The sequence below is a fragment of the Oncorhynchus tshawytscha genome, linkage group LG29 (genome assembly GCF_018296145.1).
Source record: "Oncorhynchus tshawytscha isolate Ot180627B linkage group LG29, Otsh_v2.0, whole genome shotgun sequence".
NCBI lineage: Eukaryota > Metazoa > Chordata > Actinopteri > Salmoniformes > Salmonidae > Oncorhynchus > Oncorhynchus tshawytscha.
Genome location: NC_056457.1, coordinates 16,960,910 through 16,975,319, shown reverse-complemented (window position 1 = coordinate 16,975,319; position 14,410 = coordinate 16,960,910). Strand labels below are relative to the sequence as shown.

At 42.0% G+C, this 14,410-nt stretch overlaps 2 protein-coding genes across 5 annotated transcripts in view; both read left to right on the top strand.

The window, feature by feature from the left end:
* LOC112227571 (collagen alpha-1(XVIII) chain) overlaps positions 1-8,354 on the top strand; it is an 82,907-nt gene extending 74,553 nt beyond the window's left edge. For all 4 annotated transcript variants that reach the window (XM_042308918.1, XM_042308917.1, XM_042308919.1 and 1 more), the window contains 12 exons: positions 1,522-1,549; positions 2,426-2,503; positions 2,663-2,688; positions 2,779-2,877; positions 3,341-3,485; positions 3,597-3,661; positions 3,935-4,057; positions 4,165-4,212; positions 4,414-4,443; positions 5,384-5,587; positions 6,096-6,211; positions 7,217-8,354. In XM_042308918.1, the coding sequence (XP_042164852.1) occupies positions 1,522-1,549; positions 2,426-2,503; positions 2,663-2,688; positions 2,779-2,877; positions 3,341-3,485; positions 3,597-3,661; positions 3,935-4,057; positions 4,165-4,212; positions 4,414-4,443; positions 5,384-5,587; positions 6,096-6,211; positions 7,217-7,418 (1,164 nt within the window). In that variant the 3' untranslated portion in view covers positions 7,419-8,354. The remainder of the gene's footprint in view (positions 1-1,521; positions 1,550-2,425; positions 2,504-2,662; positions 2,689-2,778; positions 2,878-3,340; positions 3,486-3,596; positions 3,662-3,934; positions 4,058-4,164; positions 4,213-4,413; positions 4,444-5,383; positions 5,588-6,095; positions 6,212-7,216) is intronic.
* Positions 8,355-13,190: 4,836 nt separating this feature from the next.
* The window catches only part of reck (reversion-inducing-cysteine-rich protein with kazal motifs), a 64,395-nt gene continuing 63,175 nt past the window's right edge, over positions 13,191-14,410 (top strand). Inside the window, exon 1 of the mRNA XM_024392772.2 lies at positions 13,191-13,414. Coding sequence (XP_024248540.1) covers positions 13,345-13,414 — 70 coding nt within the window. The 5' untranslated portion in view covers positions 13,191-13,344. The remainder of the gene's footprint in view (positions 13,415-14,410) is intronic.

The following is a 14,410-nucleotide window of genomic DNA, read 5'->3' as shown; positions in this document are numbered from 1 at the left end:
CTCTCTCAACCAGTCATTCACACAATCAGTCTCGCTCTCTCTCTCTCTCTCGCTCTCTCTCTCTCTCTCTCTCTCTCTCAACCAGTCATTCACACAATCAGTCTCGCTCTCTCGCTCTCTCGCTCTCTCTCTCTCTCTCTCTCTCTCAACCAGTCATTCACACAATCAGTCTCTCTCTCTCGCTCTCTCGCTCTCTCTCTCTCTCTCTCTCAACCAGTCATTCACACAATCAGTCTCTCTCTCTCGCTCTCTCGCTCTCTCATTCTCTCTCGCTCTCTCTCTCTCTCTCAACCAGTCATTCACACAATCAGTCTCGCTCTCTCATTCTCTCTCGCTCTCTCTATCTCTCTCTCAACCAGTCATTCACACAATCAGTCTCGCTCTCTCATTCTCGCTCTCGCTCTCTCTATCTCTCTCTCAACCAGTCATTCACACAATCAGTCTCGCTCTCTCATTCTCTCTCGCTCTCTCGCTCTCTCTCTCTCTCAACCAGTCATTCACACAATCAGTCTCGCTCTCTCATTCTCTCTCGCTCTCTCGCTCTCTCTCTCTCTCTCAACCAGTCATTCACACAATCAGTCTCGCTCTCTCATTCTCTCTTGCTCTCTCGCTCTCTCTTTCTCTCTCTCGCTCTCTCTCACTCACAGACAAACACACATAAACACTTTGTATCTCTCTCTCACTCCCTCTCTCGGTCTCAGTCACTTGTTCAATCTGTGTAGTATCTTTCCTAACTTCTCCATCATAAAAGGGGAATGTGCATGTTGCATCCATGGTCCCTAACCTATTCCAGGTGTGAATAGAGAATCTCTCCCAGCATGCTGCATGTCATATGGACATGGTGGTCATGTGGTGTGGGTTTGCTTTTCCATAGGTTGGTGTTTCATGGAGAAGACTAACAAAATGCAGGATGGTCCCCAAGATTGAATATTAAACATTCATGAAAATTATAATATTTAGATTTTTAGAAGATGCACTAGTATCAAAACAGAAGCAATTGTTTATATTGCAGTATGTATTTGCCTGGTATTTGGTGAGGCGTGTAGTAATTTCCAAGAATTCCATTCAGATTGTATAACCGTGTAATTTTGTAGTAAATACCAGGTTAATAGTGTTCTAAAATACAACCTAACCAAATGAATGTACTTACTATGTAAGGTCTTTCAGAAGTGAGATGAGCCAAGTGTGATCAGCATCTCCTGTCTTTCATGGGGCCCATCTTGAAAAAGCACCTTTCATCCAGGGTGATGGGGGTCACTGGCATGTTTAAGATGTTTTTTTGTTGTTGTTCATCCTTCTAACCCCTCCGTTTTGTTACAGATAGATTAACTCGTCCACTGTGAATTCAAAATGACTGTAGATACAGTATAATAGCTGTCCTTGGATTCATCTTGTCATCATGTGCAATGTTTTTGTTTGTGTCTGAGATGCATGTTCCTTTCACAAGCCCTGTTCTTGTTCCTGCTGAGACAAATCCAACATGTCTCTGTGTCTTTTAACATGTTCCTTTCACTTTTTCAGATAAATGGTTCTAAGAGCTCAACAAATGGTGAGTTGAAGGACTTTCTGGATATATGACAATACATTTCAGAACATCATAAATAAATACATTTGATGTATTTCTTTGTTACAGTTTTTCTTAACTTGAAATACAAATGACATCAGTGAATACAAAATGCACTGTTAAAGTGTTCTGTTTTCATCAGAAGAGAAATGAATGCAATTGTGTTCGCTGTTTCCGGTAATCAGTAAATAATACTGCAAAAAAGTATAAATCACCCCATCAGTGTCATACCATGTACAATATAGAGACTTTTTTACAATATTGAGGACATGCAGAGATACAGAGAATGAAGTTGGGTTACTCCTAAGTAATCATTTTCGACATTGTGACCTTCCATGATTGAGCTTTGGTGTGGATTGAGGCTATACATTCATATCAGTTGTGTTCCTCCATTGTATTCACCTTTCATTATTTACATTGTGGATAGTGTTTCTGTGTACCAATGGAACCAGCCTTTGTATTGAATACATTGAATTGGATTGTGATGATACTGATGAATGAATCCTGCACACAATGTGCTTAATTTTAAAAAAATATTTATGTATCAGTAATAATATTTGATTTGAGGAAATATGCATAAAAGAAGAGTAATTTCCGATCATTCTGCACCTTTGGATAGTACTTCCAATTTGGATCATTATTTAGTGACATCAAAGAAAAAGTATTGATATAGTGTGATTTTATAGAGACAGACTAACTTTCTGTTTTGTCTGCTTGGACTCAGGAGATAAGTATGGCTGCGTTAATCTTTTTGCAGGCAGTCGTGTTCTTTTGATGAAACCATTTGCAATTACTTTGTTGTGCTGCATTCTCTGATATGAATGCCAAATGCTCACCTGTTATTCCCTATGTGACCTGTAGGGGGGGCTAACTGTCTTCCAACTGGGACCAAAGGGGACAGGGGGGAGAGGGGTTTCCCTGGGATGCCTGCCCCATCACGTGAGTCACGAAAGATAGATAGATTTATTACTGTTCACCTACAGTATGATTTTGATTTACTGTTAACATAAAGAATACATGTTATAATCTGTCATAAGGACACAGGTGTTGTTCATGCATTATCTTTAATAACCAATGGATGATGTGTTTTTCCTGCAGTTACAATGCTTCCCAAAGGAACTACGGTAAGTTGAATATTTGTTTCTGCTGTGTGTGTGTGTGTGTGTGTGTGTGCTTCTGGAGCTCTCACAGTCTGTGTGACTGTCTATCCACAGGGGAATAAAGGGGACCACGGCTTCAGGGGGGACAAGGGAGAGAAGGGGGAGGCCGGGTTACCGGGCTCACCTGGTATGCCTGGGAGATCGGGACTGGTGGTGAGTCCCATTTCCATTGAGACCATATGCTTCCAAAGCCCCGCTCATCCACCACAGCTTTGACCAATTACTGAGAAGATCACGATACAACATAGACACATGAGATGGTACATAATCAGTGTCAACTTCATTTGAGGGGGTTATTGTAGTCTATGACCTCTTTTGATGGTGTGCTAGATAGGCATTTGGGTTGTGTGAGTAAGGAGGATTTTGAACTTAGCCACGTTGGCAAAAGGCAGAATTGACTTGAAAGGAAATCCAAGTTGTGTGCAAAATAATACATTGTTTTGCCAATTCTTACAAATTCAAGTGCTGCATGCAACAATAGGGGATTTTTTCCTACTGGCTGCATTTAAGTAACCCCGCAGCATCATGGGGTTCAATAAGTCACCATGTTCCATTCATTTATTATATGTAAAGATACTGGAGATGAATATCAACTAAAGCACTTTGTTTGTTTCAGGGCCCCAAAGGAGAAACTGTTATGGGGCCCCGTGGCTATCCAGGTGTTCCGGGGTCTCCTGGTACTCCTGGGTATGGGAGACCTGGCCCTCAAGGCCCCCAAGGGCCTCCCGGACCCCCCGGAGAACCCTCTCGATTTGGCTCAGGTAAGACTTTGTGGCACCCTTTGTGAAATGTTCTGCATGGTATAATATGGTGACTAGTATCACATAAGAAATTCTTACCGTTGTGCTTGTCTCTCATTTTTCTAATTCCAGCTGTGACCATCCATGGGCCACCAGGCCCCACTGGCCCGGCTGGGCCTCCTGGGACCTCTGCCATGGTCAGTCAGTCTGTCCCCTCCATTACGCTGTCACATATCCGCCCCATCACGCCATAATATCATACCATCAAAATGTCAACTCTGTTACATCATGTCATCCTTGTTACATTATCACGTCAGCTCCGTCACATCATCAAATAACCCCTGACATGCTAGATATTACTGTTCTTTCCTCAATCACTCTGGCCAGGGTCTCCCCAACAATTACTATATTCCGATACTTTGTTCCAGTCGAATAATGTGTTTCTCTCTATGTTTTTCCTTTATTTGAAGACGTTTCCTTCCAGCGAGGTCATGATGCAACAGACGAAATACAGCAGCGAGGGGACCCTAAGCTTCACCACGGGGACAGGCAAACTCTACATCCGGGTGCAACAGGGATGGAAGGAAGTCCTGGTACAGCAGCACCTCTGGCTCCCTCTCTTCCATGTCTCTATAGTGTCTCTGTGAGCCATGAAACTAACTGGTGTGTTTGGTGTTTACCTGTGTCTCTGTCTCTACAGCTTGGTGACTTGATCCCCCTCCCAATGAATCTCCTTCTAAATGATGAGGTAAGAACAGTAAGAGTTGGGATGAGGATGGAACATGTTCAACTGTATGAATTTTCTGCACAATTCTCCCATTGACATCAATGCATTATGTGAAAGTGCATTGTAGACCTCCATATGATGGATGCTTATAGCAGAATATTCTGTGTGATTGCAGCTTTTTATGTTTAGAATCTAATTAGTAATACACTTTTTCCCCCTTAGGCTCAGCCAGGCAGCGGCAGAAAATATGGGGTGAGTTTGTTGACAAATTAAGACAAGACTGACTAAGCGTTTGCAACTGTGCAAAGTTTGCTCTTGTTATTTCATAGGGGAACAATAAAAGGTTTTTAAAAACATAAACCTGTCTTTATTTACAGTTCTATTGAATATCCTTTCTTACTCAAATATTTACTTGAACTTTTGTTTCACCACTTTTTCTTATGAAACTTTGCACTGGAGCAAAGAAACAGTCAATTAAAATACTTTCTTAGAACTGCCTGCTTTCTAGTTTGTATCTAGTAAAGGGAGAATAAGTCTGAAATTGAATCTTTGTTATTCGTTCTTGAAAGCAAGTCATTGGTTTGGCTCAAGTCTGGCCGCAAAATGAGCTGGAGACAAAATTTGATTTTGCCGTGGTTTGGAGTATTCCACTTTTAGACTAAATGACTGTCTGTGTGCTGTCATTGAAGGACAGCCCGAGGCAGGCCAGGTTTGGTTTTTGCGATTTAGATCCACACTTCACAAAAGAAGACTGTACCATGCTACACTGTTACATTCCCATTTCAACAGCACTGCCAAGACCATCACCTAATCCAGGTTTTTCCCAAACTCAGCCTCCCCCTGTGTGCACATTTTGGTTTTCGCCCTAGCACTACACAGCTGATTCAAATAACCAACTCATCATTGAGCTTTGATTATTTGAATCAGCTGTGTAGTACTAGGGCAAAAAACAAAATGTGTACTGGGGAGGGGAGGGGGGCAAGGACCGAGTTTGGGAAACCATGACCAAAGAGAGATGAGAATAGTGGTGGGTGTGTGTGTCTGTTTGTGTATATGCACTTGTCAGTTTTGTTGGATACCTTGACCACCTGGAGTAGTATCCGGCTCGAAAGGACCACTCTGAATGAAGTGGTGGTTTAGAATACATACTAATGACTAATGAATGACCACTATTCCACTGTCTCGTCCTCAGCTCAAACTGGTGGCTCTGAACCAGCCCCACACAGGGAACTTTGGTGGGGTCTACATAGCAGACAAGATGTGTTATGAACAGGCCAAGGCCATGGGCTTGTCCGCTTATTACCGGGCCTTCCTATCCTCCCCAAAACCCCGGGCCATTAATAAAGACCTGGTCCCCCAGAAGTTCAGGGAGAGCTACCCCGTTACCAACCTCAGGGTAAGCCAACTTCTGTTTCCCATAGGTTCACCTAAGATCAGTATTAAAGGCCCAGTGCAGTCAAAAGTGTGATTTCCTTGTGTTTTTATATATTTTTCCAAACTATGAGGTTGGAATAATACTGTGAAATTGTGAAAATTATGATAATACCGTTTTAGTGTAAGAGCTGTTTGCAAAGACCGCCTGACATTTCAGCCTGTCTTTGTGGGATGTAGTTTTGGCCTGCCTGGTGATATCAATTAGTTAATAGAAAATTAGTTAATAGACCGATAAGAGAGTTCCTAACCTCTCTGCCAATAACAGCTAGTTTTCAGTTTTCCCCTCCCCATTCACTTGCAGACAGTCCTAGCAAAAATCTTGCTTGAGAAATTGCTCTTTGTTAAGAAATTATTTTTGCTATTTAAAAAAAAATCTGAAATGATTTAATATTGAGATAAAAAGGTCTGCGTTGGTCCTTTAAAAAATAAAGTGTCAGAGTCAACTCAATTACTCCTTTCTGTATCCACAGGGTGACATTTTGTTCAGTAACTACAAGTCTATCTTCACTGGGGGTGGAGGCAAATTCCCGCCAAACATCCCAATCTACTCCTTCGATGGACGGGACGTATTGGCAGACCCCTTCTGGTCAGTGAAACAGACAGATGTCCAGTTCCTCAGACACAGGGCTCTGTGGCTATGTGGACACGCTCATCCACAACTCATCCTATTTCAATCTCTAAAGAGTGAAGGCTAGGTAGACATCCTCATCCACCCGTCATGTTCTCCCCAAGCAGCTTCACCAAAAGACAAGTGGGTTTGGAAGAGCGAGGCATGAAGAAGGGAGGGGACAGACATGGCTGTTTCCACAAAATGACATTTTAAATGCAGGATAGCCCGACCGCAATCCAGACATCGGGGGTTGTAGCGTTGTGTTTTTCAACCCGGGCCAATGTGAGCCAGCTATGTCCACCCTCACTCTATTTTGCTCCTATTTATACACAGCCATGTTAAATTTAGCAGCCCCAACCAACCAGAGACTGGAGGCTGGCAACTGTGGCTCCAAAGTGACTGTTTATAGATGTTTTTCAAACAGACACTTTCTGACTTTGTGGCGAAGTCTATTTGAGAGCATGTATGAATGGATATAGCAGGGACAGAGCAGAGAAATAGGTTTGTTGATGTCATCTGTTAGGTTGAGGTCACATCTGTGGGTATCTCTGCTCAGTTTGGGGCTACATTAGTTCAACTCCCATTTGTTTTTTTTTGTGACTTTATTCTGGGAGGATTATTTAAATAGAAGCTAAATTAAACTTTTAGTTGGTGTTTGCGTGAACATCTGTTATGTATGCTGTATGACTTTTTAACGTGTGTGTGTGTGTGTGTGTGTGTGTGTGTGTGTGTGTTCGCGTGTACTTTATGTTTGTACATAATAGGAGGACGGGCTCATTGTAATGGCTGGAACTAAATAAATGTCCAAACACAAACATATGGAAACAACATGTTTGACGGTTCCAATATATTCCATTCCAGCCATTATCATGATCCTGTCCTCCTATAGCTCCTCCCACCAGCCTCCTCTGATGTACATGTCCCTGTGTATATGCTGTGTCCATACACTCTCCCACTGTATTTGTTTATCGCTCCCAACAGGCCTAAGAAGAGCATCTGGCACGGCTCCAATACGTTTGGCAACATGGCGGTAGACCGGTCCTGCGAGTCGTGGCGGGTCAACGACATTTCCATCGTGGGCCAGTCGTCCAGTTTGTCCTCGGGCTCCCTTATAGGACAGCAAACAAGCAGCTGCTCCAACGAGTTAATTATTCTCTGCATCGAGACCATAGAGCATGTTTAATAGACCTTTAACAGTCTCATGCCCCCCCCCCAATCCATCCACTGTCATCTTAACACTCTGGAAAGGTGTAAATATATGAACATTGCTTTATGAACATGTCATCATCGTCATCAACTTATTCCTCTCCCATCCTCTGATTGGTTGGTTGATTGACTGAGATGGTGCTAAAGAGCGGATACTGTCTGTCAGACCAGCTCCAAATCGTGGCTTTGCACAGTTTTTTTAAACCAACTTTCAAATTACAACTGTCAACTTTCAAGATTCTTTCTCACTACAGATATTTCTCCTTGTCAAAATGTCACCTTTTGTCTTCCAGTGATTGGTCGTGTTTACAGGTTGTCCTATTAGGTCATTCTATAAGAGATGTTTATTCCATTAGACCAGGGCCAATACCATATTTCACACAACATAATGTCCATATTCCAACAAGGGAACAACCAGTATTACCACCAAAGAAATTTTGATGCACTGTATTAGATTTGTTTTATACTTTTGTCACTTCATATCCATGAAGATTGTCTTTCAGTTTTTTTTAATACATTTTATACACATTTCTCATTTGAGCAACAATTTCTCTCAGTGTTTAATTTAAATTCAATGTTTTATTTATACCTTGACCGCACATAACATGAATGAATCAAATGATTAAGGTTAAGTATGTAATTTATAGATTGTTTGTCAAAGTGACTGTTTCAGTTTTTTGCCTCTTCTGAAATTGGTCGTTTTTTGTACAGCATTCCTTTCACTGCGCTAGAATTTTGATTTGATAGGTACCTAGTTAGATTGAACATAAATTCCACCCATCATATAGAAATTCACCACAAAAAAAAACTCATATGGAATTTTTATACAACAGAGATTTGATCAGTATGTGAGAGTATGTTTTATACAATAATTGGTGCTTATTGAATAAAAATGTTTTCTTTTTCTTAATAATATGCGTCTGATGTAATTTGTTTTGAAAGTCTGGTTCAGTTACATTGACGCTGGCTGCCACCCATGTACTGTGGTTAAAGGACAAGACAGACAAACACGAAAGTTGACCATTCCCGGTACGACAGATGGTGGCGATTGAACATTAACAGAATATTACCACCGATATTCTGTGGTCAGAAGCGATAGGACGGCCACCTGCTGCGAATGACCAACTCTTGAGTCAATCAGGGATGGTGGTCAATTTGGTACTGATGTGGCATAGAGGCTCAATGGTGGGTTTTTAGCAATTCCCCCTTACTCCAGTTGGTGGCTTGACCAAGACATAGGCCCTATTTGAATCCTTCCCTTCACCCCTCCTTGAAGTAATCAGTGACAGTGATTAGTGTAATCAGTAATTGGTGACAGTGATTAGTGTAATCAGTAATCGGTGATTAGTGTAATCAGTGATTAGTGTAATCAGTAATCAGTGATTAGTGTAATCATTGACAGTGATTAGAAATGACTAGACAGATGAAAGCCATGTGATGGATCCCTGGCGTTCACCCATCCAATGTCTAGTCCAGGGGTGTCAAACTCATTCCATGGAGGGCCCAGTGTCTGCAGGTTTAATTTTTCCCCTTTCAATTACTACCTAGACAACCAGGTGAGGGAATTCCTTAGTAATTAGTGACATTCTAAACAGTCAGAAGGGGCCTGCTGTGTTTGCATTAGCAGAGAGTACTATGATTATGGCAGAAGCTCTATGAGTACTATGAGAATTATAGTTGGGCTTCACACGCAGTTTGCTCCCCATAGCCGGGACTACTTCTTCTGGTCGCCCGACCCTGTCGCAGTACGGGTGAGTGACGACACTCGGCCTACATGTGTAAACCCCATTAGCCGAATTCGAACTGTTTTGCTGCTGTACAGTAAGTAACCCTTTCCTTCAAAGAAGTTTCCATGTGTCTTGTGAGTGGGTCGTAGGCCTACCACTATAAAGGCGGAGGGAGGTCTTCCTGTTACAACTGTGATTATAATGGTGTACAGGATGTGACAGTTTGAATCCAGGTCTTGGATGGATCTAGGTGGGGCTGCAGAAGTTCCAAATCGTGCTTCCAGCAACTACAGTACGATTACATTTGTCATTGTTTTGGTTAACACATCCCCCAGCCCAACATGGCTGTAGTAATGTGCTATTAGAATAAAAGGCTGGATGAATGTAAATGTTATTAAAGGGATAGTTCACCCAAATCACAAACTGAGACATTGGTTTCCTTACTCTGTAAGCAGTCTATAGAGAATGTATGACAGCAATCCATGCTTTGGCTTTATTTTCCTGGTTACGGGGTAAGGAAACCATCGTGTCATTTTGTAATTTGGTTGAACTTTTCCTTTAACTTACAAACACTAGAAATACTGCCATGGGGTTTGAATTGGTTACATTTTGGTCAGAAGTATAACTTTTGTGCCACAAAGTACATTTCTTTCTGTGCCACAAGGTACACCACGAGTCTGTCTTTGGCTTACACAATATGGCTGAGTTTAAACAGGCAGCCCAATTCTGATCTTTTGTCCAATTATTGGCAAAATATCTGATCTGATTGGTCAACAGACCAATAATTGGGCAAAAAATATGAATTGGGCTGATCATTGCTGACTATCCAGGACACGTTGCTGTGCAAATCAAACACACTTGGTGCAGGGTGAAAAAAATGTGTGTAACGCAGTGGCTGCGTACACACAGGCACTAATTGATATCCGACCATTCAGATCAGCTCTTTTGCCAATAATTGGGCAGAGTATAAGAACTGGGCTGCCTGTGTAAATGCAGCCAGGGAGGAACATCTCCTATTCCAGTCACAGTCTGTACTTGAACAGTTACCGAGCCAAGCACTAGTAGGACAAGTTGTCTATGGTATCTTTGTATAACGTATTCAACAGAATTTGCAGTATGGGCTGCTCCTGGTACTCTTAAAGCACCACTCGAGATCTCATCTCATTCAGTCCTCTCACACATGTAAAATATTCAAACACTTGAATAACAAATAAGGCAATTTACCTGAAAACAATTGCTATTGCCACCCACAAATTATTGATCCATGTCCATTGTTGGCCTGGATAAGACATAGCAAAAACATCTGGCTCTCAAAGGACACAGTCTGAACGTCTGTGTGAACGTGACGGCTGTTTGCCTTCTCAGGAATGGGGAAATGTGGGGATTTCATTCACACCCATACAGTAAGCCACATATCCAAAAAACTGACAGTGTGCCAGGAATAATAGTGGTAGAATTGCACGTACAAGTACTTGTCATCACACTATCTGTCTGACAGGTGGTGAAAGGGCTTGAGTTTTGCCTAGGGGGGAGACAGAGGAGTGGATGGCCATGAGCAGCTGAAGGACAGGCAATTCTCCCTCCACACCTTCTGGTTAATCTCTCACACACACACAAACATACACACAAACCTGTTATTGACCAAACTTTCATTAAACCTTACTATGAGTCACACAGAAATGCCTAACCCATAATGCATGACTTTATTGAATATACACTGAGAGTACAAGCATTAGGAACCCCTTTCTAAAACTGAGTTACAATCCCCTCTTGCCCTCAGAACAGCCTCAATTCATCAGAGCATGGACTCCACAAGGTGTCAAATACGTTCCACAGGGAGATACTGGCCCATGTTGACTCCACTGCTTCCCAATGTTTGTGTCAAGTTGGCTGGATATCCTTTGGGTGGTGGACCATTCTTGATACAGACGGGAAACTGTTGAGCGTGAAAAACACAGCAGCATTGCAGTTCTTGACACAAACCAGTGAGCCTGGTACCTACTACCATACCTCATTCAAAGACACTTAAATATTTTGTCTTGCCCATTCACCCTCTGAATGGGACACAATCCACATCTCAAATGTCTCAAGGCTTAAAAATCCTTCTTTAACATGTCTCCTCCCATTCATCTACCCTGATTTGAAGTGGATTTAACAGGTGACATCAATAAAGGATCATAGCTTTCACCTGGATTCACCTGGTCCGTTTGTCATGGAAAGAGCAGGTGTTCCTAATGTTTTGTACACTAGCATATGCTCTAGTGGTTAAGGCCTGTGTGAGAACGAATGCACTCTGTGGTATCGTGTGTTTTTTTTTTCTCTTCTTGATTCTCATCAGATTTCTATACATCCAGCTCATCACACTTCATGATGTTTTCTGTAGCCTCTCCCTAGCCGCCTGTCATCCCTGACACACACATCATCAATAACATTCCACCATGACAGCTTCACTGCAGGAAAGTGCGGGGGCCAACAGGAAAATAGATTTTTGAAGAACATGTAGAAGCTCTGTCTGTCTGTCAGGCTTTTGTCACATCTAATTCCCGTGTCAACGAGCGGACCGGTCCTTTTGTGTGGCGCGGCGTACAAATCTGTCCATAGGAGGACAGAGGTCAGGGGTCAGACGAATAGAACGATCACCCCGGAGCTGGGAGGATGTTAGGGGACTGGAGTCAGCATTGTGGCCCCTGGACCTCCGCCACTGTTTGTCTCCCAGGGGGCAGGGCAGGGCAGGTCAGGAAAGTCATGTGACCTTTAAAAGGGCATGTTTTTCATCAAATTGACTTTAATTGAACTTTATTCATACCACAATGGACAATTGTACAAGGTAAAGTTCCCAAATGCACAAAATGTATGCATGCATGACTAAGCTGCTTTGGATAAAAGCATCTGCCAAATGACATATTTATTAAAGATGTGTGTGTGCAAATACATGAAGTTAATACATTAATCTATAACTTCATTCAAGCATACATTCTGGATAGCCATCAATATGATCATTGGAAAGCATAGTGACGTTTTACTGAAGAAAAAAAAGACAGAAAGTACAGAAACGCAAAATGTATTATAATAACACAGTTTATGCCAGACGCTTTTATCATAGCGTCTTACAGTTAGTTATATGTTCCGTGCATACATTGATAGTTATCATTGGTCGCGGGAATCGAATCAACTACCCTAGCGTTACAATCGCCGTGCTCTACCAACTGAGCTAGAAAGGAGCATAAATAGAGTAAAGTTAGAAGAATCCGATGCCCATGGCACAGCACAATAGACCTGACCTCGGCAAGGCAGCTGAGCTGAGGCTGTTCCTTTCAGTGATTGATATGAGCCTTGGAGCCGGTCAGCAGAGGTTGGTTCATCAACTCAACATTGGCCCCTTTGTGAGCGCAGAGCGTCTGGGCGACCATGCTAAATGCAGTGTTGTTGTTTTTCATTATAAGCATTATATCTTATTATATCTCCGCTAACCAGATGTCATAACGGATGACATGTTTGCTTCCCCGGGACATTTAGGCTGTATCATTTGGAACGGCAGGTGTAGGCTGTCATCGTTGATTTCGATGGTCAAACATACATTAGCCTATATAGTTCACTTGATTTTTTTCGCTCACTGTATTTCCCGTTTTATAGTCTGGGATATTTCAGAATGGACAGTTGCTTTGCTGGAGAACGATGAATTATATTTCCATCTTTTATATGAATAAATGTGTTGATGGCTCAGTTTGAACATAGACATTGTACTGGTTTGTCTGTGCAAGAGGACAAGAAAAGTTCACATATGACAAAAAAATATTTCGAAATATTTCTAGAGGACACCATGATTCTAGAAGCCTAATTGGCTGACATCTCTGGAATTAAAATGAAATACTTCCAGGCAATAACACCACACCCATGCATTAATAACGGCGTTATTATACTGTTCTCATACGTATATCACCGTTAACCCAGCCCTCTTCTGACCGGTGGGATTTGTCCCGTAGGCGCATGCCCAGTATGCGCTGTGTGTGACCACCAGTTCTCCATCTCCTCCACTATTCGGCCTGTATATGAGCGGATCACGAGAGAGAGCCGCATACGCTAATGTAGCCGACACAGAGGGTCTCATGGAGCTTGTCAAAGCGGCAGTGTTTTATTTGTGTTTTCGTTCACAATGCACTTTAGGATTTCAATAAGATGTATGTGTGTTTTGAGATAGTGACTTTTCTTCTCGCCTTCAACTTCTACGATTTGGTTCTTACTCAGGGTAAGTCTCCGCTTCGCTTTTCTTATTTCGCTAAACATTACATACAGTAATTGATATGCCTGTGTCTCTCTAAGTGTATTTTTTGTGCTCTTGGGGTCTGTACTTGATTCAAAACATGCAAGGTATACAATGATAAAGTTCGCTCAAGTGAGAGCAAATCCTTGTAGGCGACCCAAGTTTTCACTGCGCCGAGTTTTAACTTGTTGATTCACTTCTACAGTACGCATCCTGCAGTATGAGACCTGTGAGTAGCCAGCAACCGTTGTAGGCTAGACTGTTTTATGAACAGAACAGACCACACATTGTGTTTTCTAACGGTACTTTGTATTGGGACGTTTAGGTGAAAATGTTCTAGTGTTTCGGAGGGAATACAGTAATGACCCCCCCATATAGGTTTCCGTTGTGAACGTGATATCCGTAATTTTCCTTCACTTTGTGTCACGCTGGTTTCTACCTCTCATTTCTGACACATTGTATCACGCAAATGGGGAGGGTCCCTTTACCGGTGATGGAACTGCTGCCAGCCATAGCTTGTTGTGTAGACTATTATATTCTGGTCATGACATTACATCATTTAATACGTGTTATATTTGTTTCTCTTCGGTGCATTAGAATAACCTGTTGATTAGGCTATAGTAGATCCTATTAAGGGCACTAGCTAGATATTGTGTGATGTAAATTCTCAACGTTTTACTTATTAGGTAATAACATGGCTGAACATTTGACACCACGTGAATGAAAGTGTAGCCTAAATAAAATCAAATTGTGTATGTCACATGCTTCGTAAACAACAGGTGTAGACTATCAGTGAAATGCTTAGGCTACTTACTGGCTCTGTCCAACAATGCAGAGAGAACAAAACATAGAAATATAATAACACGAGGAATAAAACTGCATAGGCTCCACTAACCATAAATTGCCTATATACACGGGGTACCAGTACCGAGTCCTTTGATAACGATAAACTGCTAATCCTTCACACCGGTCAATTAGCAA